Genomic DNA, 25057 nt, shown 5'->3' on the forward strand with positions numbered 1-25057 from the left:
GTCACCTCACATCCCTTCGCACCACACTCCATCACATGGCGGACGATGCCCATGGCGGCACGGCGCACCTGCAGGTTACTCAAGAGCTTAAAGCGGAGTGACTCGGCCTGCGCCATGGCGGAGAGGCCACGCACCTCCACGCGCTCGGCGTACAGCTGCAGTTTACCCTCCTTGTAGTGAAACCGCTGCTGCAGGCACGCCGTGAGCTCGCGAATGCGGCGCCCCTTCTCCCCGAGCACCTCGCGCGTCTTGGTGGCACGGATGACAATTTCGGTGCGGGTAGACGTGATGCGGTGCTCCACGCCAGCGAAGCCGTCGTCGGCGAGTTCACGCTTGAGGAACTCAAACAGTTCGGCGTAAAACACGCCATCACGGATGATCATACGCTTCTTGGAAAGGGGTCCCATCCTTGTTAGCCCACCAGTGTGTTGTCCCTTTGACAGTCCACTTGGGAAAAGAAGGTGCAACCAAAGTGAATGAAAAAGGAAAATGGATTACAAGGCGTGTAGGTCCGGGCACGCCCATACAGAGCAAAACAAAGAGAAAGAGGGAAAGTAACGAGCGCGACCTGTGCCTTTGTGCCGTATGGAAGGACCACCGCCACCACCACAAGCACGTAAGTAAAAAAGCAAAATAATAATAATAACAAAAAAAAGGGAATTCAAAGTAATTTTTTTCATGTCCACAAATTCATCCTTGTTATATATATATATATATCCCTTCTTCATTATCGTTTCCTCTTGGATCACACAAAGTCCCATTCCAGTCCGCCGCCTCCTCATGCGGTGTAGGACAGAATGACACGGTCCCTCATTGGGCACCCCGCCGAAGTTACAGGATGTCGATGCGTAACGACGAAACCAAGCTTGCGAAGGGCCGCAAGCGCCGCTTCAACCGCCTCCTCACTTGTGGTTGCATCATCAATAATCAACTTGGCGTTGCTTCTCACCGCCGCAAGCTCCTGCTCTGACTTCGCCATCGTGCACGGCCCTGTGGCCCTGTCAATACTGCATATCTCCTCCGCCTCGACCCGCGCCAACACCTCCGGATGGGCAAACTCCTGAAAGACCGCCAAGTACATCGCTAGGTGTTCTCCTCGCCCACGTACACATGTGGGGAGAAGTAAATAATAATAACAATAATAATAATAATAAAGGGGAAAAAAGGGTGGGAGCAGGTGCTGAGAGAACGCAATGAAGTAAATGCCCCGCTATGATTCGCTCCAATAGGCAGAAACGTTGAGGGTATATAAAACGTCAGCGCCGTGGCAACGAAGCCAATGCACGATACAAAGACAGCGTTGATCAACGCGAACACACACTCGCACGAATACAGCAAAATACAAAACAAAATATAAGGCCTGTAAGATTAGTACAAAATAAAAACGTTAAAAGAGAGTGCTCTTCTCAGCCAAGAGGGACAAGACACCAGAAAGCATCATACCTAATCCATGAAGCAAAGACAAAAGCTCCGGCGACACAACAAACCCAGTTAAACATATTTCTATCTCTCTCTCTCTCTTTGTCTGTGTGACTACCTACCTGCGTGCGTGTGGTTGCAAAAGTGCGTTTACGGGAGCAGGTAGGTAATCCATAACATCAAACAACATCATCTCACATATCCAAATACTTACAAAATAAAGTTAATGATAAATAACATATCACTTCCGCTGCCTCCATCCTCCCACGACCACCGTGACAGTGCTTCGCTTCTTCCTTCAGCCCTCACCTTCTTCGCTTCCTTCCACCTTCCATTCACATACTGTTTGTATTCCTAGCGGACTCGCTAGACGGAGAAACATAAATGAGGGCGCTCGTATTACAACGCACAGTTTGTAGCGCCTTTGGACAAGGTGAACGTTTAGCAATAGAGACAGATCCACCAAGAAGACCGCGGCTCACTAAACATCAGCAGCAGTTGATGCGGCAACCGTGTATGGCGCCATTCCGGGAGGAAGCCCCGTCACCGTGGCACATGCAATGGCTCTAACTACTGCGCAAAACCCCGTTGTAGTAATCACGCTGTTGCTCTCAATCCTCTCGGAAACAAGTTGTTCACGGCTCACATAGCTGTCACTGTCAAAGTGAATATCGGGCACCAAACTGGATGAATGCCGGCCGCAGGGACCACGGCAGCAGCAACGCTTACAGCACGTGGCGAGAATCCAACCCAACAGCTCTTCTGTGTAGAGGAAAAGTAAAACATTCACCACAGCAGTAAATGGATACATAAAAGATATCAACGCTGATAGATAAAATTCTACAATAGAAGCAGCATATGACGATGAAAACGCAATGACGAAGCGCTGCAAGGCACCAAGAAAGTATACTAAAGTTGGGTAGGCAGAGAAAACTATGATACGCCACAGTACAATCGGATGATCGCGCAGCAAGGAAGGGGAAGAACGTCGCAACGTAGTGTACGCATACACCGCACTAAAAAAAAAACCATCGGCCAGGCGTATGCTGCAGCTAATTGCAGCAGCACTAGGACAGACTTTTGCCACAGTGCCACCGGTGGAGAGAGGTCAGCAGCAGTGGGGATCCAGCACCATGCAAGCTTCTGCGAAAAGAAAAGCGTATTCTCCACTGTTCGAGACGCCTCCAAAGGTATACCATTATTATGTGACACCACCACAATGTCTAGCACATAGAGCAGCAATATCCAGCACAAAAACAGTAAAACAAAAGCGTACACAAAGGCAACCACGTAAAACTTCCATGTGAGACGTAGCAGAGTGTAGTGCTTAGGATGCGCTGCTGCCGTCACATCACCATCGTCATCGTGTGACACCAACGGCGACTGAAGCACGGATAAAGATGCCGATGTGCCAGAAGTAGCAGCAAAAATTGTATTATTGGCGGCACCATTATTACTACTGTTACTGCCATGATTATTCCCCACGGCTCTATTGGTGGCAAGCGAGCCATCTCTACAACAGGAAAAAAAGCACCTGCAGCAAGAAGGAAACAAGGATGAAAAACCCGGTCCCGTTGCTTCGCTCTGTCTGAAACACAGACATCGTCGTTTGGAACGAGCATCACTGTGGTCAGGAGAAGATTGCATTAAGGAAGACGTGTTGCTTACTCCGCTACTGGCATATCCATGTTCCCATAAAAAAAGGGCAGTTCCATGGGTTTCACCCTCACCCGTACGAAAAATTCGCCCGTCGTCGCTGTTGTCCAGTTGCTCCAGCGAGAAAAGACGGCGACTGTTGGCCAGCACAAGAAAGAAGATCGTCTGCAGCACCTGCAGCACCGCGTCTAGGTACTGGTGAAGCGAGGCATTAATGTTGCACATTGCATACGTCATGCCAGAGGGCGAACAGCTTCCCGCATCTAGGATGCGTTCCCCGCGCAATACCGTCATGAAAGAGAATATGAAGAGCTGCATCGCCTGCACCACCTGCACTACAACAACCACAACAAAAACGTCATTAAATACACTGCGAAGCGCACTTGAATAAAAAAATCCAAAATATTGAACAAAAAGGAAAATACCCGCAAACGTCGCCAACACCGCCGCCGCCATGCACATAATGCAGTTCAACCTTGTCGCTGAAGAGTAAGGCAGGACACTGCAATTACCCGGCGGAGACATTTTGTTCACAAAACCATCGCCCATCAATAACGGCCTCATATGCCTGACGGCACTCACGTCCTTTTATTTTGCAAACTCGCAAGAAGTAAGAAAAAAAAAAGAAACAACAAGAAGAGAAAAAAGCTTCTTCTGCCTTTCAACGACAAAAAACACAAAACCGTGCACGCAATGGGCGACGTACAAAGGAAGAACAAAGATAAAAGAAAGCAACACATCCACCCACAGAGTGAGGAACAAATATGTGAAGGATAAAAAATCGCTCTCAATTGCACAGGCACACATAGCAGAAGACGTAAAAGTCAAACAGTTTCGAGGGCATGTATAGGGGCAATGCCACTCGTCTCACACAACATGAAACAAGTGCGACGCACATAAAGACCTCTTCTTTCCCACTGCAACTGTTCATCAGTGAAGCGTTAAGTGTTACGCAATAGAAAAGTCTTCCCATTTTCACTGCCGCATGGCCTCCATCATGGATGACATGGCGTTAAACTGCACCCGTCGTGTCTCATCCTCGTTCACGCGCATATTCGTCATGCGGTATAGTTCATCCCACTTGGCGCCACAATTCGTGACGCACTTCTTTTCTGCAAGGTCCGCGTTCAATCGATAACGAATCGGGGCCTGAGTGGTGCGTAGCAGCGTGTACAGCTCCTCTGTGTCAAGGCAGCGATCCAGACAAAACGTCGTGCTACGGTGTAGCATGGCTGACTGGACGCGAACGGAACCCAACAACTGAAAGGCTCTCGTCGCGTCCTGTTCAAATTGTGTCATGGGAGGAGTTTGCGGCTGCATGGTATTTTCTTCGTTTGCCTCACTTTAAATATATATTTTCCCCTTCCCTTTCCCCTCCTCCCTATTCCTGTTTCTCGTTCCTTGGTTTTCTATTCCCCACCGTGCAAAAAATGTGGTATGCCCACACATTCACACACGGCAAAGAACATGTGCGTAGAAAATGGGGCAGGGTTGACAAAGAGGCCCAGACGGAAGAAGCAACAAGGACGAACTAAAAACAGTCATTATTACCTTGCATCATCGAATTAGCACACACTCACTCAAAGAAGGCGTGAACTTACAAGAAGCAGGATCCCACACCACTCTGCCTTCATAGGCCATCCCATGTAGGGTCTTCTGCACTCATCCACCCAAGCTTTCTTCTCGGGTTCAGTGCCGCAAGTTGCAGAGAAGTTAAATGAAGAATAAGAACGGATCAAAACTCATCTTCCACCGGTTACAGAAAGGCACTTCCTCCACCAGATCACGCACCAACCACTTTCCCCTTCTCTCCTTTCTTCTCTGCTGGAGACCACACCATCGGCCTTGTGCAGTTTCGAGAGTGTGTGTGCTGCCGAAGCGTCCGGGATTGATCCCTCTTTAAATTTTGTTTCAAAGAATAGGGAAAGGGATGAAGAAGGGGGAAGCATGCGTACACACACACGGGCACACATACAAATAAAATTTTAAAAAGTTCCCTTCTCAAGTCAATTTATTTCTTCATTCCCTATTCAACTCATTCCCACTCATCATTTCATCAAGTATCCTCATCATCTCCTTAGCTCTCTTGTTTCCCACGCATTCAACCCCTGACACAAATCTCTCTTACTCGTTCCTCCTCCTCCCACATACCCTTCACAACCAGCCGCGTGTGCCTGGGTATACACATTATAGCACATCCACCTGCATTTATTGAGCTTATGCATCCCCCAATATGGAGTTTACACAGTCTCCTGTCTTACCTGTTTCGTTACTTTTCTCCCGTTTAATTCGTTACTAATCCCGTACTCCATGATACCATCATCCCCTGGCGTTTCTCCTTTGCTTAACTATGCGCTTCCTCCGCCCGTCACCCGTCGTTGTGGCTGTTTCCCATGACGACACAAACAACAAACGCGTCTCTGAGAAAGACACTTACACCCTACTCCACGAGGAAGGCCGCCCGCCTCGATCCCTACGTATATCTCGGAAGAGCAACTGTCATCCACCGGAAAGGGTTAAGACCCAAGGGCAAGTCACCGACGCACACCGAAAAAAAAAAAAAAGCCACAGAAACCACAGAAACCCAACTCACCCACCTATTCCCCCTCCTCCCAACCCCTTCAAAAACTAGAAAAACGAAACAAAAAAACATCGCTGCCCACACAACACCAAATATCTTTCAATTAGGGGAAAGCAGTCGGCTGTCCCACACATCTACCAAAAAGGGCTGTAGGGGTCGCAGCAATGGTACGCGTACCGACAGCGGTGGGATGAGTGCGTGCAAGATGGCGTGTCGATGACAATGCAAAGAAGTAAAAAAGACAAAAATACGGGACGAGCACATGTGGGATTAAAAAAAAAATCCTTGGACCAACAAGGAGGGGAATAAAAAGAAACAAACAGACTGCAAACCATACAACTAAATGTTTTAAAAAAAGATAAAAACAAATTACACCGGACCCTCGCCCACACATATTGAACAACGCAACGCTGGCATTGCTGGTGCGTGGGACGCAAATAACGTACTCAGCAAGAGAACCATAAAAAGACAGCAATGCATAATCCACATACAGATATGCAAAAAAAAGGCTTTTTTTTACAGTTTTGCCTGTGCAGATTTGTTTGACTTTATATCCCCCTTCAATGTGGGTTGCATCCCGCATTATTATTCTTTTTGAGTTTCCTTTCAACCATCACCAGAGTCCTCCGAGTGCAGCGCTCACCAAACACATGCGCACGCACACACTTGTAAAAAAAAAAAAACGTTTTCTGATTCTATTACCCTTTTTTCCTCCTACAATGAATTTTGCTTTTTCCCTCCTTTTCTTCCCCTAGCCCCACCCCCTTCTGTTCAACAGTGCGAAAAAACGCGGTGTGAGAGGCGGACCGCAACGTAGCAAACCAAAAACCACGACACGAGTCCAAGGTTATTGAGTTCATTCTCCCCCGTATTGGCCACAGTCATCATAGCGGCATCCATCCCCCTAATGTCAGAAAGTGCAGAGCTACTGACGCTCATGTTATTCCCTCGTGTAAGCAAACACTCACCGCTGGACCCTTCCACAGCATCGTCAGGGACATCGCCAGGGCTTGCTGGGCTCCACAGCAATGGGCCAAGTAGCACGGTCATCGCCACCCTGTCTACCCACTTCATGGGGGACGGCCAACAGTGACTAAAAGAGTGTGACACGACGACAACAGCACGACGGTTCCCGTACATGCACAGAACTGGGATCATGAACCCAAATGATATAAGCAAGCCTATTATAGTGGGAAGACTGTAGTTTGAAATGGCGCAGCAATGCTTGAAAAATGACACTTGATGCGCACTAGTGCCTGTTTTATCTGTTTTTCGACAAAGAGCGAGGGAACAGCGCTGCTTGCGTGTCAGTGCGAGTTGTTTCATGAGTAGCTGAACATTGCGGGTAATCTTGCCATGAATGTGCAATTGATCAGTGGTGTTGAATCTCTCTGCCTCTTCCCTCAGTTGCGCGATTTGTTTCTCCAGCTTACTCTCTTCTGGGTAAAATAGATGTGGAACCAAACGCCACCAGCGCAACGAGCTCAGGTATGACACTAGAGTGCATACAGCAATCACCAACGCCAGCACACTGTCTTCCAAACTGGAGCACATGGACTGCATCTACTATACAGTGGAGTGAGCAAGAGTAGTTGTACTAGCCCCTAGCAGCGGTGCGCCACGTGCACAAGGAGCGAACACACACTGCCAACTCTCTCAACTATCGGTAAGCTGGCGAAGAGGTTTGCAAGTGCAGTTAAACACACACGCATGCCAAAAAATAAAAAACAGGGCACAAGTAGTGAATAAACAACGAAAGCACCACACACCACACATGATTGTACAAACGAAGAAAGACACAAGCACACACAAAAAGCACAATAGAAAGTCACAAGACGAATAATCTTATCATATATGTACTTGTTTAAATAAAACTCACAAAAACACTATCATCATAATGAAGTGTAGACTTCGATTGCATGGCACGGCGCCCACATAATCACACACTCCTTTCCCCACTCACCTTATGCCTCCCAATTGCTGGTTTTCTTCTTCCTTCTGCATATTTTCCTTCTTTTATGTGGCAGTAAGGACTTTTTTTTCGTTCCCTTCATCCCTCTGTTTACTCCCCCTTCTTCTATGTATCGGACTCTATCACCAGAGACACTGGTATGCTGCAGAAGTGCACCAGCGGCAAACACTGAAGAACACACAGATAAACACAAAACCAAAGGAGAAAGAAAAGAGAAAGAAAAAGAAACGCCAAGATCGTCCCCTATTATTATCATTATTTAGTTTCTGCTTGTCGTTGCTTACGTTATCTCCTCCGCTTCTTGACATCTCCTTCGTCCTGTCATTCATCGTCCGTTCCGAATGTAAACAAAACTAGAAGACAAAAAAATAAGGAAAAAACAAGAGTGGGACACACGCATGCATAGGTGTCTCAAGATATCTGTCATGTATATCTCTTTACAACACGCCGGAAGAGACACCCACCAACTCTGTGTACAACAAAAAAGAGAAATACTATAGGAGATACGCAATGCCGCTGTCGTAGAACACAAGCTCACGCTGATGGAAGCTGCGTAGAATTGCTTCTACAGTTTCCATGGCGCATGGCTTGCGATATCCCATCTGAGCTAATTTTTTCACCACCACAGCAGACGTCACAGGATCGTATAACTGAACCACCGACGCCACTTTCTTCTCCAATTGCGTCATCGTCCATTCCTCTTCTTCATCATCATCGTTGTTCTTCGGTGTCGCCATCGCCTGGTGGACAGCAGCTGCACTAGCGAAAACATTGCCATTGTGCCGCACTTCCAACTCCAATTCGCCTTCCCCCTCCGCCGGTGCGTCTTCCTCTTCCTCCATGAAAGTTTTGTTTCGTGCCTCCGCTGCTGCATCCAAAGTAAATTTGCGTCGCCGTGTCCGCGAAGTGCCGTCTATAGTGGAAGCAATGCCGTCCCCACTAGTTGGCATGGTACGAGCATTCTTCCTGTGGTTGTCCCCACTTTTGTCGTCGCTGCTGAGAGCGGCGATATTCACCTTACCTGTGGTGTCTGGCGGCGGCGCAGCAGTTGCTGTCGCCCCTGCCGCCCTGCTCCTTCTTGCACCTGAAATTGCCTGAGATGTGGAACCCGTTGAACACAGTTTCCGAACCATCTGTTCGTCGCGCTTCAGCTGTGCCTGCAAGTTGTGAGAGCTTGAAACACGCTTGCCAAGCTTCTCACAGTGTGTGTAGTAAAAGCTAGCGAGAGTGCTGTAGAACGTCATTTTACTGCGGCTCTTAGGGGGCGGAATACCCAGCATGACGCACAACACCCGTAGAGCTTCAATATGAAGCTCAAGAAGACTTAGACCCACAACCTTATCAAGTAAGGTACGGAGATATGCTGCAATGAACTCCGTGTTATCCACTTGTGAATCTTCGGCAGTGGTATGGCAGCCAGAACGATCTGTGCTAGTCTCACCACCAGAGCGAGTTTCCCCACCCTCGCCTCCCTCTGTCTTTCCTATCTTTTCCACGTCTTCAGCGTCAACCTCCCATCCTTTATCATCGTCACGGGAACGCTTCACTGCGGCAGATGTAACGAGCAGAGTCGCCTCACCGGCCTCCTCCGCCACAAGTGCCGCCTTCTTATTCCTGCGTAGTGTAGGCTGCCGTGCAGCAATGGCCTCCTCGATGGCACGCCGCCAGTGCAACTTAACCTCGTCTGTGGCAGTGTGCAGCAGACGCAGTGCCTGGCCAAAAATACCTTTTCGTATTTCGTCCTCCTCGCTACGCAAGGGTGGCTGCAAGCGCTCAAATGGATTGTTGTTGATTTGATTCTTCTCGCCATCGCTGCTGCTGGTGTTGACAGCTTCCTCAACAGACACCATCGCGGCACCGTCCGTCAATTTTTATGCAAAAGAAAAGTGGTGCGTGGTCGTCCTGCCCCTCCTAATGTGGCCTGCCCTTTCAAACGGGAGAAATTCTATCGTTGGGGAAATAGTAAAGTCCTTCCCCCCACTCCTCCCTTTGCCTCGTTCGTGTAGAGGTTGCTGCAGGTAGTGACGATGGTGATGACCCCCGCTCTCTCTCTCTCTCTCTCCCCCCCGAGAACCAAAGCGAGGGGGTCACAAAAAGAGAATGCAACGCCGCTTAAACGCTATGGCAGTGTAGTAGTCCCCAACACCGAGCGATGACGTGACCGCCAAGAGACAGAGGAGTGAGGGCAAACAGAGAGCCAGCAAAAAAGGCGCATATACATAAACACACAAAAAAGGTAAAACATGACGATAAGGACAATATGGGAGAATAGAAAGATAAATAGAAAGCTATCATCGTTTGTTAACCCGCCTTATTTTTTTTGTCACCACCGTCAGCAGGCTTGCTTAACGCCTCACTCGCCGCCCCTGCCACACCCCCACGCGCACGCCACTTCTCTTCAAAGGGCATGGTGGTGTTCTTCGTCAGTACTAATGCCTGTCGCGACGAGATTGTGTTTCCCTCAGATTCCCGTAAAACCGGCTCAAAGGCCTCACGATAGTCCTCGTAATATGCTGCCACAGAGGCACGCAGTTGTGTATAGAGCGGCGTGTACAAAACAACTAACGCGGCAATAACGAAGCAGGTCACCCACAGTACAACCCGTTTCACTCACTGCAAATGATCACTCAAATCCGCTGCCACATCTGTACCAATTTCCAGCGAAGGAAATTGAACAACCCCGGTGTCACTTAACTGTAGGACCGGTTTAGATAAAAAGTGGTAAAGTGGCTCCCAGCCGCTTCCGTAATGATACACAAGTAACCTATCTTTTGGCACCACCGCCTTCACACGCTCTTCTAGCATGTCCAAGGTGGCTGTCGAAGAAATTTTTCAAGTTGATCCTGTCATACCCATAGTCATCTTTAATACCATTTGATGTAGATGGACGCCGGCTTGCCGCTTTGCTGCCTTCTCTGTCTGTCGCAGAAATAGGTCCCAGATGGTCGCTGCATCTATCGCCCATGCCTCTTTATCCAATTCCTCAACAAGGACGACACGTGTGCTAAACGGGCACTCTTTCAAGATTGCTTCAAAAGCCACAGCACACGGCGCGCCCACCAAGGCATCAAATCCCCGACTGCTACCACTTGATTCTTTGTCACTGCCGTCAAGCATGGCAGGATTAAACGGTTTTTTTTTTATCCAGAACCATACACCACTCTTGTGGGTGCGTCGTCACGCGACCCCCCATAAACTTGTGCCAAAAGGTGTATGGAGTGTACCCAAGCTGCTGCAGCGCCCGTGTCATTGCCCCGCAACCGGGAACCATTGCCAAGCACAGCACCTTTGGCGGGGCAGGCAGCCACTGACCGCAACGCCACTTGTTGATGGTGTTGCTGTCGATGCACTCAAAGCAATGTGAAACCAGCAAGGCAACAAAAGTAAAAACGCTCCTTCTTTTTGCTGTCACATATCTCGGGAAGGAGCCACAGATGAGAAACATTAAAATAGGAACGCGTGCATACACACATACACACACGTACGAATTGACTGCTGGCGCACCGCATGTATTTTCATGAAAACTAGTTGAGGTGACAACAGCACTTTCACGGCTGAAGAAACAGCCTTCAGAAGCCGCAACAACATGTCCTTTATTTGAATTAAGCACATATTTAGTTGTTTTTGGTTTCATTTTATACGCTTTCGTTTTTGTTGGTATTTTTGTTACTTCGCCGACGCTCCTTCATCCAATGCGCCCCCAAACAAAGGAGTCTGAGAGACTCCACCAACTCCGGAAGCTCCACATCGCAAGGAACAGAAACTCGAAGGTGACATTTACGTGCATGCAAATCTTCTACGCAAAGACTCCCAATTGTGCTTTCAAATGCCTTCTTCATGGGCCCCTTAAAAAATGTATTCTCCACATCACGGATATGATGCACTTGGCGTGCGGGCATAGCAGAAAACAATGCTTGACGCGTCGCCACGCCTGCACCCAACATGTCCAAAGTCTTGTGACAGCCGTCGCTCCCACATAGAAGACGCACACCACCTGCCTCGTAATTAATATGGGTTTCGCCGCGTCGTTGCACTGCATCATTCACCGTTTGCTGCAGAAACAGAGGGGGCATTTCGCGCAACGCCTGTTGAAGTGCTTGCTGAGTCTCCTGTGACAAGAAAGCAAGCGTCTTCGAAAAATTTGTGTTCTCTGTGTCAAATGTAGAAAATGTCTGTCGACGTGCCCTTTCAAGCTGCACAGGGTAAAGAAGGGGCCACAAGGTATTCACAATAGGCAGCAACGCTGTAGAACAAGGAGAAAACACATCGCCTTGCTGCTTCACTTGTTGCTTGGCACAAGCAAATACCTCCGCGTAGGCATGTTTCCATGCCTGAATGGACGCAGGATTAGCGCATGGCATTGTGCACAAGTACCGCGCATGCGTTCGCCGTGCAATATCCCCCAACAACTGCCAATATAACGAGCCTTTCCCCAGCTTCCGCCCCACTGCAACATCATCCTTACCCTTCTCCTCGTGCATGACGCCAACACCATGTTGCACGTGTATTGCCCTCTTCGTCTGCAGTTGACTTTCGTGTTTGGGTGCACGCTCCTCGGTTATCTGTTGAAGAAACTCGGTCAGCATCAATGCATCCTGCTCAATGCTACCACCATTCACTTCACTTTTCGCTGCATCCAGGAAAGACTGGTGCTGAGCCAAAAATAAATCAGAAAATTCTTTTGAGGGTGCCGAAAGAGTTAATAGCTCCTGCCCTTTACCTTCTTGAGAGGTTTGCAATGTTGGTTGTTTATTGCCATGATGCACTGGCGCTGCTGCTTCGTTTCTTGTGGGTTGTTGAAATTCCAGAGGACGATCCTGCTTGGGACACGCACCCATCCGCGCCTGAACTCGCCTCAGGGAAGAAGTGGCGTGGCACACACCTTTGCTACCGTCACCAGCCTGGTGTAGGATAGAGAGCGACCGCAATGAGGCGTAGAGATCCACGGAGAGTCCAACAGAAAAACGGTCAAGGAATCCCTTCCGCAAAATCCATGGAAATAACGCTTTCCATGGGATGGATGTTGACCTTGGAAGGCAAAGATGATCCTCCGTACCGTGCAGCAGCGTTGTCCAGCCCCCCACCGCAGCATGCAATGAAGATTGCGCCGTCTCCTTGCAACCCATCTCTGCCGTGGGTCTTAACACCGCCGTGCAGGAGGAAGGGGGCAACTCCAGCTGCACATTTTTCCACCCCACGCGATGAAGCATGTCAAACATGTCACTAACGCATGATAACGGCGGTGCGTTGAAGGCTGTAATGGGAAAAAGCAAGCAAACCGGAGTCATTGGAAGCAGATGCAGCGCCACTTCACGCAAAAAAGAACACGCCAATTGGGACTCCTCGTCTGTCCACGATTCTCCTGCAGAGAAAGAGGCGCAACACCTCAAGGTGACGTAGTCCAACTGGAGGGTCGCATCGTCACAAGCATGAAGCACCGTCTCCACAGTTTCCACTGTGCGCCGCACATGGCCTTGCATCTCGTGGCGCCCTGAAGCGGCCACGGAAGCCAACGGCGGAAGGCAAAGCTCCAACCCAACCGTGCCATTCTCGCTATGTGTGAGCACCTTTTCCAAGACTGGGACTGTGCCTTGTCGAGGTTTTGTGGAAGAGGCCCGCCGCCAACTACTCAACGCAGTGCGGAATGCATAAACCCTCCAGGGGCGCATCCCAACGCATTCAAGACAAATGACACGCCTTTTACACCACAATGTTTTCGCCTCTCTCACTCCCTGCTCCTTCTACGCCTCCCCTTTTTTGCCTACCCGCGAGAGTATGTCGTTCTTCCCTTTACACCTTGCACCTCATCTTTGCCTCGCAATGGTTGATAGTGGCGCCAGGAGTGAAGAGAAGGTTGAGAGCAAAGGTCCAAAAAAAAAATAATAATAATAATAATAAGCAACGACAATCCCACAAACACGTCGCAGTCCGTGTTGGTAACGTTCACTACGCTCCCACCTGAGGTGGGGACGGGGAAAAAAAGAAGAGGGAAGAGGAGAGTGATTAAAATAGAACAATGATTGCGGCATATGGTGATAATTGCAATAACCTTCTTGTTTCTATTCTTGCTTTTCGTCCACCACTTAGGGGTAGACAAGGCAATGACAGGGCCAATGCCCAATAACTGTAACAGGAGCAATATATGTTAGGCGGAATCAAGTTTTCGTGGCGAGTGTCCCCTCATCACATGCAGACCCCCAGAAACCACCTGTGGCCTGGACTCCTTTAGTTGCTTAGCAAACTCGTAACGTGCCTTCAGCGCCGCCATGCGACGTTGCGTGGGACTGACTTTCTCCTTTCCCTGTTGGTTTGCATCGTCCATGTTAGCTACAGGATGTGCAGATGTCGCGAAGGTTCGCGCCTCCGCACCGATACCGCCCGAGGCCAACAACTGTTCCCGAAGGGCCTTTCCATCGATAGCGGCACCCTTCTCCACACTCCCCGCACCTCTTTCAGAGGCGTGAAGCTGGCGATTCAGTCGATCAAGCCACTTGTCAGCAGATCCGCAGAATGCCGTCACCCCATCGTTTAATGTGCTAGATGATGACAGTATTGATGACGATGATGGTAACAGTGTTCGTTCGTCCGTGGCCCCCTCCTCCCTTTGCTTCGCCTCTGCGTACTCAGTCAGGCCAACCGCATCGCTAAGGCACCGCATTTGTGCCACCTCCACAGTGGCGAACATCACTTCAATACGGTAATCCTTTGAGACGCGTGTAGCGTACTCAAAGGTGTGAAACGGCTGATGAGTCCATTTGTAACCCATCTTGTATTCACCAAGGCAAGGCTGCTCTACCACGACTAGACTTCGTGGGCTCATGTACAGTCGCGGAAACCACGGGTTATCTAGGTGTTGAAGATGCATAATCGTTGTGGAAACAAGATTTAATATGCCCACATACGGGCCAATTGTCGCCGGCTTCTTGTGAATTGGATACCCAGAAAAATTCCCAATCATTTCACTAACCTGGCAAATGTTGGGTATAGTGGGGATAAGGCCAAGGTGGAAGAATTGCCCCAGGACCCGCTGCAGTGCTGGAGCACGGTTCATAGCAAAGGCCAAGGTGTCCTTTCCGGGTATCCCTAATTCCTTTTCGTAAAGGTTAACACAATAACGCGTTTCTTCAGCAATATACGCAGCACGGTTATCCTGAAGCAAATGCAACAACTCATCGGAAATAAGCGCCTCGTCCTCGCATGTGATTACGCCTTGATAACTCGTAAGTCCAGCCACAAACATTTTTCGCATGCCGTAGGTTGAACGGGGCTGGCCGATACTCTCATAGTTAGGCTCCAGCAGGTTTTCATCAAACACACTAGTGTAGGAACCCTCATCCTGCTTGCGCTGCCTTCGTTTGTCGTCAATCACTCCAGTGTCACCCTCCTCATTTATTGACGTAGCATGTGTCTTCCCCATAACATTTCGCCCTCCGCCCTGTTGCCGCCGTCGTGCCATCGTCCAGGAGTTGTTTCGCTTCCGCGAGTCAAGCTCCTCCCGGGCCAAGACGGAGTTGTAGAGAGCGGAATCCCTTGGAATCGTCATCGAATCTGTTTGCCCGTGGTACTCGTCTGCAGACATCCCTCCTAAGTCAACATCTTCCTCGCCACCGTCGGTAAACTCTACCACAGATGCAGCGTTTCGTTCTAGTGCCGCCTGCAACATTTTCCGCCGGTCCTCCTTGGACACCCGCGCCGCCTCATAGCCGTGCTCGTCAATGCCATCATACAGGCCATAACGCTTCGGCACGGGCGAGAGCCACTCCCCGGGTACACCACGGCGACACATACCCGCCTCCTCCTGTTCTTGGTGTAGTCGGTACTTCTCGCGCTGCGATAACTTATGTGTGAGGCCGCCTTGAGGGCAAAACGACGCGGAGGAGCAGTGTTCTTGTTGTGGTTGGAAGGGTTTCTTGCCATCGCCGCTCAAGCGTGATTTCTGCCCCTCCTTCATAACAAACTGTCGTTTCCGTCGTGGCGGCACAACAGTGCCTGCTGCAACTGTATGCCCCCATTTCAAAAAACAGAGGCGATTGGGACGCATGTGTTTACCCACCCCCTCCTCCCTTTTGGCCTAGACAACAAGAACAGCAAACCCATGCACGCACGCACAGATATATATATATATATATATATAACGGCAAAAAGAAGCGACGCAGCATTCACAGAAATAAAAATAAAATAAAATAAAATCAATAAGTAAGAGAATAATCCCACAGTCACCATGACCATGAAGAAGTAAACACAAATACTCGTGGAGCAAACTTAAACAGTCACCCTGAAAATGGCACGAGGACGATGAAGACGAGGCGTGGAAGTGAGACAAAGAGATGGGAAGGAAGAGGGTGAACACAAGTTATAAAGTCTACTCACACACAGAAAACCCGTCAATGAGGCACACACACGCAGGCATGTATATTATACCTACACCCCAAAGTTAAACTTCACCTACCTGATGTATTCAGGTGGAGTCATGTGGAAGGGTGCGGTGTTGTGACCCCAAACTCGTCGGCCCCACAACGGAGGAAAAAATTTACCACTTCTTCCTCTCCCTCAGCATCATTATCATCATCATCTGTCAAACGATACGCTTCCAGCACTCCCTTCTCGCGCCTTTGCACTGGTGACATGGAACTGCGAAGCTGTAGTCGCCTCAGCGCTCCCATTTCGCGAAGTGCATCTTTGAGATTTGTCACCCGCTGGCGAACTCCAGTCGGATGGGAAAAAGACATCTGCCGTGATGGCAATACAACTCCCAATGGAAAGGAGGATTTGTTGCCGTGCACAGTGGCCGCATCTGTGCCTTCCCTTGGCAGCGACTCTGCCGCTGAAGTAAAAATAAAAACGTAGTATTGAGCATTCCGCAGCGGTATCCAGTGGGCATCACTGAGCAACACGTCAAGAACAATGCTGCCCAACAAATGCGCCGCCTCGTTTGTTCCAACTGCAGAATCATCACCACCATCATGGTAGCCTGCAGTGCACCTATCAGGCACCGCCCTCTCCTCCTTCTGGTGTTGGTTCGCTGACGGCATCAGGTGCTCAAGGCGCATCAAATGCCACTCGCTAAGGGCGTTGGCGTCAGCACCACCACCAACAACACACGAGGGAGACAACGAAGAAGAAGGGGCACCATTCTGTTCTCGCCATTTCAAAACTGAGCTCCTGCCCAGTCCATTCATGACTAACAAGCAACACAGGCTCGTAAGTAACCGCGGGGTAATAAATGACAGAGACTCTCCGCCAGACCGGGATTCTCCACGTGACTGCTGACACAACGCAAGCAAACATGTCACAATCAACTCCACATCAGGACAGCTATGCACAAGAATAAGGCAGATGCGCTCCAAAAGGGAGGGAGGAAAGACCTTGAGAGCCGATGCCTGCATACGAAAGCAACGTTGCACCACACGCCAGTGACGCGCCGTATCAACGAGGGTCGGCAGATTTGCCCCGCTGTCTTCCTCAGAAGCGTCCTCATCTCCAACCTCATCTGTACATCCTTCGCACATGCCGTTCATCGCCCCCTCCCCCACCTTCTTCCTACTGTTCTTGTCTATCACCCATGATAGCAATTCCAGCAGGGAGATGTAAATATGTCTTGCTGAAGCCGGATTCCATTCCAACTCGTTACGAAGAGCTGACAGTGCAGTACTTGCACTATCCATCAAGTCCGCAACGACACGGTGCATATGCGATGAGACACAAACAATGCGCCTGTAGTCATCTGGAATGGTGAGGGAAAGCGTCGTCAAATGGGAAAGAACCATTTCCAACAGCGAACGACCGTCCGTGCGAAAAATGACCGAACGATGCTGGGCAATGACCTGCCACGCCAAAGAACCGCTCCCGAAGGAGTAATGGTTTGACGACCCTGTCTCCCTCTTGCCCCTGCCACCGCCCCAAAGCACACCAAAAAGCAGACGCTCTACGGCAGCCTCCTCTGTTAGTTGCTCTAGAAACGTCTGATGTCCACCCACGAGCGCCTCAATCCCTCGCGTCCCACTGCGCGAGAGATACGTGGTGCAACACCGTCGCAAAAAGATAGCTACGCTTGGATGACAGTAAGGAAGAATATCTTCCTCTATGCAGGTAAGCAGCGGAAAGGAACGGCTTTCGCCCACATTATCTACTGCTTCAGCAGCAGACACTGGGGATTCCCCGAACGATGACAAGAGCGACACAAGACGCAAAAAAAGATACATAGACGGTTGTGAGGCTTCCGCAAGAATTCCACCGCAACTTCGACGTTCTTGTGAGCTTAATTCGTCAAGTGAAGACGCGGGGCGCAACATGAGCAACGACGTATGCTCACGGAAGATCTCAACAATGTTCAATCGGGCGGCCTCAATCTCATCTATGGCATCCGCGGCGTAGCTTTTGACTTCCTCCGACGTCACAAACACAGGAATGCTGTGTTGTGAGACAGAAAGGCTTAACGCGTGGCCAAATAGTTCTCGGTGTTTCCAATGAAGCTGCTTCTGCTGAGCATGCACCTCTGCATCTGTACTGGGGTTAGCGTCCGCAGAGACTTCGCGCGCAACGCCATTTAAGCGAACACTGTGCGCAGTGACAAGGCGAGCCCGCAAACGTCTGGACGCACGAGGAATATCGCTTACAGCCTGAGGCCACACAAACTCGTTATGGATGCTGCTCCCACTACCTTGTGTTTCCCGCTCTGACAGACACTCAAGACGCCAACGGCATAATGCCTCTTCCTTTCCATAAAAGGTCAAACGACGCGTTCCTAAAGAAGAAACTGCTGCCTCTTCCAGTGCCGCAAAAGAAAGTAAAGTAGTGACTGTGTTTCCGGCGTGAAAAACATGTGGAAACTGTTGAATCAGTCTAGTATGAATTTGGCGCCAAAGTGCCGCTGTATTTCCGGGACGACGAACCGGCGAGGCGTGAAATACGCCTGCCTCTTCATAACAACGAAGCACAGTTGTAAAGAGCAGCTTGCTCCAACCTGGCACCGCCGATGGCTTTGATGTTTCCCCATCCTGCTTCGTCGTCGCTGTGAGACTAGCCTGAGTCGAATAAATTAGTTGCGGGCAAGATGCCCTCTGGATGAATGCTGTGTATTCGTCACGGACGGAACGTACAAAACGATCGTACCTCGCCCCACCACCTTGCTCCCGCAAAAATGCCTCTGCATGACGTTCCAACACCGCCGCTGCAGCCATCGCCCCAATAAGTACAAGCCAATCCTCGTATTTCTCCTGATACACATGGAAATACAAATCGTTACGGCAAGTAGAGGGCTCCGTGTTGTGACCACTTCCATCCATGTTACCGGCGCGGGAGCCACAACACGCCACATACACTCCCTGGTAAATCAGTTCTTTTAAAACAAATTCGTCTTCCAGGGCAGGGATGCCAAGGCACAACGCCACCTTCAACACTCGTGTGAACAAGGGAGACGAGACCATGTATTTCTTGTAGGGGATTTGTGCCAGAAGCCTGGCGATCATGCTCCACTGTAGAGGGGAGACGTCCCCCTCTGCCCTGATGTCCTCAAGCATTGAGACCACCTCGTTCTCGAGGTTTGGCCCCAGCTCAATCGGAAACAGGTGTGGGTTATGGCGCCACCAGCGACGAAAAAGTTCCACGGCCATGTAGTCCTGTCCCTGACGCAGCAGTGTTTCAAAGGCGAGATGAAACGCGTACGCGGAGGATCGCATTGTTTCTTTCAAGACAAGACGCAAAGGCTCCAATGTGGACCTCGCCTCCCCGCTCAACTCGTCACCGCCGCCAAGAACGTATGACATCAACGCTTCTTTTGCTGCTTTCTGTGGTCCATTTCGCAATGATTCCCTTTCCCATTGCAACTTATCCTCCATCTCTTGTAACTGTGATGCGTCATGCAGTGTTTTAGCTTCCGTCATCATCGCATCTGCCATAGCTCGCGTGCTTTGCTGCTGAACCGCGCGCATGGATTGACGCACGAGCCGAGCAATCTCAGAAGGTGCCACATGTCTTTCTCCGCCCCTACAATTCGCTCCCTTATCCTCGCGTATGCCCTTCCGCAGGGAAGTGGATTCATCCCCATCATATTGGCGGCGGCCAATGTCGTCTCTTCCAGTTTCACCCACCTTGTGACGCTGGGACTTCTCCTCTTCATTCATAGCAAAGAGCACGGCATGTTTAAGATTCGCAATCACGTGCCAAGGCCGCAAGGAGAGGAAAGTAGAGGGAGCGGTGGCAGGCCACTTACCTCCTGTAACCGTAGTACCACCAGCAACCGGCCTCCCCTTCGCACACAAGGCATGCTGCACGAAGGCCACTCGACGGGAAGTCACATCGTCGGCCAGATCATCTTCCGTATAGCAGGTGGAAAACAACGCGGCGAAGAACGGGGTCACGTGCGACTGCCTCGGCCCAGACGTGGGCGACCCCGCCCCTCTTCGCGCCCACAACAGCGGCGCCCTTCCCAGCGTCACAAACTGCGGAGCCGACGTTACTGAGTGAAAGCGTCGACGCCCATGCTGCATGGCATCCTACTATACTCGAATAGATACAAAAAAAAATACCCATGAAGGCAACTGCACCACAATTTCGTTGAACACACACTCACCGATGCACAGACACACACACATACACGCACAAAATAAGGAAGTAAAGCAAAAAGCTCCAGTGCAATTGGGGGGAGGGTGGAACCACAACAGCAAGAAAAAGGTAATCGTAGCAGCAAGCACAGGAGCGTGGGAGAAAGAAAAAAAAAAGTAGCCGCCCCGTAAAAAGCATGCGCATCCGATCAAACTGAAAAGCAAAACAAAAAGAAGTTCCGATGGAGACAAAGAAAATAAAAGAGACGCAAACGCAACTTGTACGCACACACACACACACAAAAGAGGAAGGGGCGGTGGTGGTTTCAGGTCCACACAGCACTACAAATTTGACTCACGCAAAGAGAGACGAAGAAAAAAAACAGAAAAAAAAGATGGCAAGTGCAAAAACAAACCTTCCACGCAACCCTTTTCCCCGAGACTCTGCTCGTCTCCTTGTTGTTGTGTTGGTAGTGGTTGTTGTTGTGGTCCCATCGGCTCTGCAAGGCAATAACCGACGAGTTTCACATTCTCACAGAGCACTCAGCCTTTTCCCGCGGGGTGTCATTTATCCCTGTGAGCATACATAAAGGGATAAATCTGCACCACACTCTAGAAAGACCAATAATAAGAAGAAATCATATAAAAAGGAGAGGTAACAAAACAAGCAATATATGGAGAGAAGAGGAGATATAGAGAGATAAAACATCTGAAAGAGAGGGATGCAAAAAAACAAAAAAAAAGTGCCTCAGCGTCCCCCCGACTCAGCCGAGTCGTTAGGAGAAAACAACAACAACCAGCAGACAAGGAAAAGAAATAAAGGCAACACCAACACCACAAAAACAAAAAGGCTCACCCCATGCAATTGGTTGAGCGTGGGTGCAAAAAAAAAGCAAAAACAAAGACACAAATAAAAACGTTCTTTTTGAGGGATGTATGAAGCATTTACTTCTCCCCTCGTTTTTTTTTCCTTTTTTCCTTCTCCTCAAGCCCTGCCGACAAAGCAGGCATCCCTCGCCTTCTTTACGTGCTTACTTCCTGTAAAAACAGATATAAATGAACTGACAGACAAAGAGGAGGAGAAGGAGGGCTAAAAAAGAGTGAGTGGTCTCAAGCAAGACACATAAAAGAAAAAAAAAAACGTTATCCTTCTTCCTTTCCTACCAACACTTCTTGATCGGCCCATTTTGGCAGTCGGCTGTTCAAGGAGCATTTTTCCTCCCTTTTTTACGTGCTCTCTTTCCCCTCACTTCTGTACGCGCTCGCTTATCCAGGACTGTAAAACGAAGAAAAAAAAAACACAGCACCACATACATAAATACATGCATAGAAGAAGCCAGATTACCGGTGATTATTATTTTTATAAAAATAATGAAACCCGTGTAGAGAAAAACCCACATAGACACCTACATACGGAATCAAATGGAAGAATTGGTCAACACGCGTTCTGTTTATAACGGGCAAGTATTCACTTCTCCCTCTGTCTTCTGGTTGTTTTGAATTTGCACCCCATTCATTCTCCGCGCTTGTTTAGTAAAAAAAGGAGCAAAAAAAAAAACAGAATAACAACGAACATATTTTTTTTTATTTTATTTTATTTTTGTTTGGAGGGTGAAAGTATCATCATTGAAAGCTTTGATGACTACGTCGTAGTGGGCTTCACCACAGTACATTTTTCCGTCATGAGTTCATTCCTTCGTTTTCTTTTCGACAGTTTGAAATTTTCTTTGGGTCTGGCAACCCCAAACAAATATGCCTGAAAAACAGCACAAAGGCTCACGAGGGAACGACTTGCTTTTGTACCGCGTCACTGGTGTGCTTCACGGGGCCCACGCGCCATATTCACAAACGAGCGGTGCCCCCGCGGTTTCGCAATAACCACTGGACGAGCCAGAGTGGTAGGTAACTGTTCCTGCAAGCTTCGTCCCCCAGCATTTCCTCCTGGTAACGCTGCTGGTGTTGCTATCAAAGATTTGGTCATTGTGGTGGCGCTAGTGCCGCCATTAAGATACCTCGCAGCCTTTTTCCAGGCCGATGGCTTCACGTATCGCGTCCCCGGTGAAATAAATGGATGATTCGTGAGGAAGTGAATCGCGGAAGCCCTCTGCTCCATCTCCTGTAATACAGCGGCCCCGTCATACGAGGATGAAGCAAGAGATGCCTCTGCCTTGCTTCTCAAAGCGAAGCTATTTGTTGAATCCGCTCGAGTAAGAGAAGTATTTAAAGGCTGGTCAGGCTCAGGACTCTCCCCGCCATCTTGTATCATACGGTGGCGCTTCTGTTCAACCTGACAAAAATTCCAATATACTAGCAGTGTGTTAACATTACAAAGCCATTCCTGCAAAATGGCACGGACAATGACGAGTTGCCGGTCAGCTGGATTGTTGACAAAGTCATTCACAAGAATGGCATTGCGTCGATTCATACGAACACACAGAGGTGCATTTTCCACAATAATGTTGCGTTCCAGATGACGTCCAATACGGCGTAGATCTTTCGTATACCCGCCGTCACGGTACCAACGCACATCACGATAAATGACATCGTCGAGAATGGTGCCGTCAGGGTCTAAGCGGGCAATCACAGGCCTAGCGACCACCTCTACGCTTGCTGTCCAGATTATTATCTCCAGTCGCAACATAACACCGTCCTCTGGTGAGGTTTCAGTTGCCGATGCACTACCATTTCTGGTACTGACGCCTTTTCCACTTGCCACTCCCTGTGTGGAAGACCTTGTAACGATGGACTCCATTGATGTTTCACCCGTGTGCAGTACCGGATGGGGGTACAGAGATCTAAGGTGCCTCAACATCTCAACAGCGCCAGGACGAAGTATTGCTGGACCATTTTGACGATTGTTACACAATGTTTCATCAAGGTCAAAAACAATTGTCGCGGTACGTTCCTTTTCAGCCACTGACGCCAAACTTCGAGTAAGAAGTTGTCGAGTCGGGTACAAAAAGTTATTTGGCAGCAATCCACCTAAAGCTTCCTCAAGAGACGAATGTGCACTTCGCCTGGCAGCTGTTTTCCCATCTGAATTGGCAGCCGATGGAACTCCAGAGCCCAAACTTACAGAAGGTGCGGATGGTGCACGCGACGTAGCGGTAGGGGAATATTTTGACGCCATATCCTGCTGTTCCGCGCAATGCTTTCGTCCATTCCTCGGAACGGTTAGGGGGGGCATAACGGAGTACCGCATTGAGAGTGGCTTCTCCGGTGTATCCTCCTCCTTCATAGCAAAAGTGTTCTCAGTCATGTGGCAACTATCACCCGAGGCGTTTTTGTTATGCAGATATCCATCACTACGACTAGTAATGTCCCCTAAGTGGTCAGCAGAGCCAGGTAAAACACGCAAAGGCGTGACATGCGCAGATGCTTTTCCATGGCACACCCCATCCATCTGGAGCTCGGAGATATCATGTGTCATAATGAGCATCACACCAGATGTGTTTTTAATTTCCGATGCTTTCCGATGCAGCAAAGGTTCAGTGCTTTTGTTGTTGCTGCTGCTGCGATGGTCAACTTCGTCCTGTTCCGCTGTTACATTCGCATCAATGGATTCGCAAAGTGTAGCCCTGCTGAGTTTCGTTTTGGATACCTTTGACCGCAGCTTCTCCTTCCCCTTCCTTGGCGGTGTGCCGAACAATATACTCACTTTACCAGCATATTTATTCTTCGTAGCTTTGGCTTTCTCCCTTTTGCCACCCTTAGAGCCCTTATTTCCCTGTGTTACAGATTCTGGGTCGAAGAGCAGTGCGTGGCGTTTTTCTTCAACCACAACGTTGTTGAGGTTCACGGCAGGCCCTACCGCTCGCGGCAACGACACCCGCACTCCCTGCTTCAAAGTGTTGTATGGGAGAAATGGCCCCCCACCATATACCTCTTTCTTCGCCACAGTCGATGTCACCTCCTTTTTCTGACCGGACGCTGCTGTGTCTTGCGTCTCTTTGCAAAAACGTTTTCCCAAAGTCGGTGACGGCGCCGCAAACCTCGTCATGTATCCTGCGGTCGTCACTCAACGCGCTGCAGGACGCTCACGACACGCAATAACCAGAGCTGCAGAAGGACTATATATATATATATATATATACGAACAGTAGAGAACTGTGCCCAGACGTGTACTTCTCTGTCCGACCCCCCACCCACAGACAACTCTCTGTTTTTATTTTGTCCTTACTTCGCTCTTTCACTATGTTGTTGTTTTCAACTGCTTACACCCACACTCTGGGCTATCCCGCCGCAACACACAGCCACGCACTCTCTATCTCTGAGGCAGCGATTTATTCTTGTGGTTGCAACAAGTGAATGTGCGCAGCGTAATTTCCCTGCAAGTTCCACATAAATAAACGAAGAAGAAATAGAGAAAGAGCAGCGTGAGTGCACAAGTGAGGGGCAAACAATGTACGCATCAAAAGAAAGAGCATACACAACAGCTCCCTACCTCATCCGCGTACAAACAAAAACACATGAAGAGAGCAACAATACATTTGCTTTTTGCTGAAAGCATCTTCATCCATGGCAACGCGCGCGTTACCCCACATACCCGCCACGCGTGAAGACAAGCCAAACCAATGCTACTTTCATCTCTTACTCCCACACATATGCATACACTCACGCACGCACCATCTCGTTATGTGTGTCTTCCTCTTACCTCTTCTCTCCCATACCAGTTTCAGCTGTTCATCTTATACTTACCTCATTGTGCTCCAATTCGTTAGCCTGCTCCTCTGCGGCTGCCAACGCAGAGGTGCAAAAACGGAAAAAAAAGAGAAGGTAAAAATAGGGTTAGGGTAGGATAACTGAAATAAAATGTACTCATGAAAGCACGAACGTACACAAAAAAAAAATGCACTTATGCGCATATGAAAAGATTGACACGTAAAT

The 25057-nt window shown here is 49.3% G+C and overlaps 12 protein-coding genes across 12 annotated transcripts in view, besides 16 other annotated features; 1 reads left to right on the plus strand and 11 right to left on the minus strand.

The window, feature by feature from the left end:
- Positions 1 to 407, minus strand: part of TraAM80_00625 (40S ribosomal protein S3) — a gene marked incomplete at both ends in the record, with an annotated part of 516 nt that extends 109 nt beyond the window's left edge. Inside the window, one exon of the mRNA XM_029377696.1 lies at positions 1 to 407. This exon is cut by the window's left edge and continues 109 nt beyond it. Within this exon, the coding sequence (XP_029242464.1) occupies positions 1 to 407 (407 nt within the window).
- A 293-nt stretch (positions 408 to 700) lies between these two features.
- Positions 701 to 717: a microsatellite.
- Positions 718 to 778: 61 nt separating this feature from the next.
- On the minus strand, positions 779 to 1081 carry TraAM80_00626 (uncharacterized protein; the record flags this gene model as incomplete). Its single annotated transcript, XM_029377697.1, has 1 exon — positions 779 to 1081. The coding sequence occupies one exon, from the start codon at positions 1079 to 1081 to the stop codon at positions 779 to 781; it is 303 nt and encodes a 100-aa protein (XP_029242465.1).
- A 44-nt stretch (positions 1082 to 1125) lies between these two features.
- Positions 1126 to 1154: a microsatellite.
- A 348-nt stretch (positions 1155 to 1502) lies between these two features.
- Positions 1503 to 1527: a microsatellite.
- A 176-nt stretch (positions 1528 to 1703) lies between these two features.
- Positions 1704 to 1756: a microsatellite.
- A 144-nt stretch (positions 1757 to 1900) lies between these two features.
- Positions 1901 to 2230, minus strand: TraAM80_00627 (uncharacterized protein; the record flags this gene model as incomplete). Its single annotated transcript, XM_029377698.1, has 1 exon — positions 1901 to 2230. One exon carries the CDS (start codon positions 2228 to 2230, stop codon positions 1901 to 1903), a length of 330 nt encoding a protein of 109 aa, XP_029242466.1.
- A 122-nt stretch (positions 2231 to 2352) lies between these two features.
- Positions 2353 to 3639, minus strand: TraAM80_00628 (uncharacterized protein; the record flags this gene model as incomplete). Its single annotated transcript, XM_029377699.1, has 1 exon — positions 2353 to 3639. The coding sequence occupies one exon, from the start codon at positions 3637 to 3639 to the stop codon at positions 2353 to 2355; it is 1287 nt and encodes a 428-aa protein (XP_029242467.1).
- A 48-nt stretch (positions 3640 to 3687) lies between these two features.
- Positions 3688 to 3722: a sequence feature (A-rich).
- Positions 3723 to 4050: 328 nt separating this feature from the next.
- TraAM80_00629 (uncharacterized protein) lies at positions 4051 to 4374 on the minus strand (the record flags this gene model as incomplete). Its single annotated transcript, XM_029377700.1, has 1 exon — positions 4051 to 4374. One exon carries the CDS (start codon positions 4372 to 4374, stop codon positions 4051 to 4053), a length of 324 nt encoding a protein of 107 aa, XP_029242468.1.
- Positions 4375 to 6427: 2053 nt separating this feature from the next.
- Positions 6428 to 7210, minus strand: TraAM80_00630 (uncharacterized protein; the record flags this gene model as incomplete). The annotated part of the gene is made up of 1 exon (XM_029377701.1): positions 6428 to 7210. The coding sequence occupies one exon, from the start codon at positions 7208 to 7210 to the stop codon at positions 6428 to 6430; it is 783 nt and encodes a 260-aa protein (XP_029242469.1).
- A 912-nt stretch (positions 7211 to 8122) lies between these two features.
- TraAM80_00631 (uncharacterized protein) lies at positions 8123 to 9478 on the minus strand (the record flags this gene model as incomplete). The annotated part of the gene is made up of 1 exon (XM_029377702.1): positions 8123 to 9478. The coding sequence occupies one exon, from the start codon at positions 9476 to 9478 to the stop codon at positions 8123 to 8125; it is 1356 nt and encodes a 451-aa protein (XP_029242470.1).
- A 193-nt stretch (positions 9479 to 9671) lies between these two features.
- Positions 9672 to 9690: a microsatellite.
- Positions 9691 to 10569: 879 nt separating this feature from the next.
- On the plus strand, positions 10570 to 10992 carry TraAM80_00632 (uncharacterized protein; the record flags this gene model as incomplete). The annotated part of the gene is made up of 1 exon (XM_029377703.1): positions 10570 to 10992. The coding sequence occupies one exon, from the start codon at positions 10570 to 10572 to the stop codon at positions 10990 to 10992; it is 423 nt and encodes a 140-aa protein (XP_029242471.1).
- Positions 10993 to 11263: 271 nt separating this feature from the next.
- Positions 11264 to 13297, minus strand: TraAM80_00633 (uncharacterized protein; the record flags this gene model as incomplete). Its single annotated transcript, XM_029377704.1, has 1 exon — positions 11264 to 13297. One exon carries the CDS (start codon positions 13295 to 13297, stop codon positions 11264 to 11266), a length of 2034 nt encoding a protein of 677 aa, XP_029242472.1.
- Positions 13298 to 13500: 203 nt separating this feature from the next.
- Positions 13501 to 13526: a microsatellite.
- Positions 13527 to 13773: 247 nt separating this feature from the next.
- On the minus strand, positions 13774 to 15669 carry TraAM80_00634 (uncharacterized protein; the record flags this gene model as incomplete). Its single annotated transcript, XM_029377705.1, has 1 exon — positions 13774 to 15669. The coding sequence occupies one exon, from the start codon at positions 15667 to 15669 to the stop codon at positions 13774 to 13776; it is 1896 nt and encodes a 631-aa protein (XP_029242473.1).
- A 70-nt stretch (positions 15670 to 15739) lies between these two features.
- Positions 15740 to 15762: a microsatellite.
- Positions 15763 to 15793: 31 nt separating this feature from the next.
- Positions 15794 to 15824: a microsatellite.
- A 272-nt stretch (positions 15825 to 16096) lies between these two features.
- On the minus strand, positions 16097 to 20116 carry TraAM80_00635 (uncharacterized protein; the record flags this gene model as incomplete). The annotated part of the gene is made up of 1 exon (XM_029377706.1): positions 16097 to 20116. One exon carries the CDS (start codon positions 20114 to 20116, stop codon positions 16097 to 16099), a length of 4020 nt encoding a protein of 1339 aa, XP_029242474.1.
- Positions 20117 to 20187: 71 nt separating this feature from the next.
- Positions 20188 to 20230: a microsatellite.
- A 223-nt stretch (positions 20231 to 20453) lies between these two features.
- Positions 20454 to 20472: a microsatellite.
- Positions 20473 to 20626: 154 nt separating this feature from the next.
- Positions 20627 to 20660: a microsatellite.
- Positions 20661 to 20955: 295 nt separating this feature from the next.
- Positions 20956 to 21019: a microsatellite.
- A 33-nt stretch (positions 21020 to 21052) lies between these two features.
- Positions 21053 to 21088: a sequence feature (A-rich).
- Positions 21089 to 21745: 657 nt separating this feature from the next.
- Positions 21746 to 21776: a microsatellite.
- A 201-nt stretch (positions 21777 to 21977) lies between these two features.
- Positions 21978 to 24170, minus strand: TraAM80_00636 (uncharacterized protein; the record flags this gene model as incomplete). The annotated part of the gene is made up of 1 exon (XM_029377707.1): positions 21978 to 24170. One exon carries the CDS (start codon positions 24168 to 24170, stop codon positions 21978 to 21980), a length of 2193 nt encoding a protein of 730 aa, XP_029242475.1.
- A 71-nt stretch (positions 24171 to 24241) lies between these two features.
- Positions 24242 to 24263: a microsatellite.
- The last annotated feature ends 794 nt before the right edge of the window (positions 24264 to 25057 follow it).

The sequence above is a fragment of the Trypanosoma rangeli genome (genome assembly GCF_003719475.1).
Source record: "Trypanosoma rangeli strain AM80 chromosome Unknown Tra_15.4_contig_00011, whole genome shotgun sequence".
Taxonomy (NCBI): Eukaryota; Euglenozoa; class Kinetoplastea; order Trypanosomatida; family Trypanosomatidae; genus Trypanosoma; species Trypanosoma rangeli.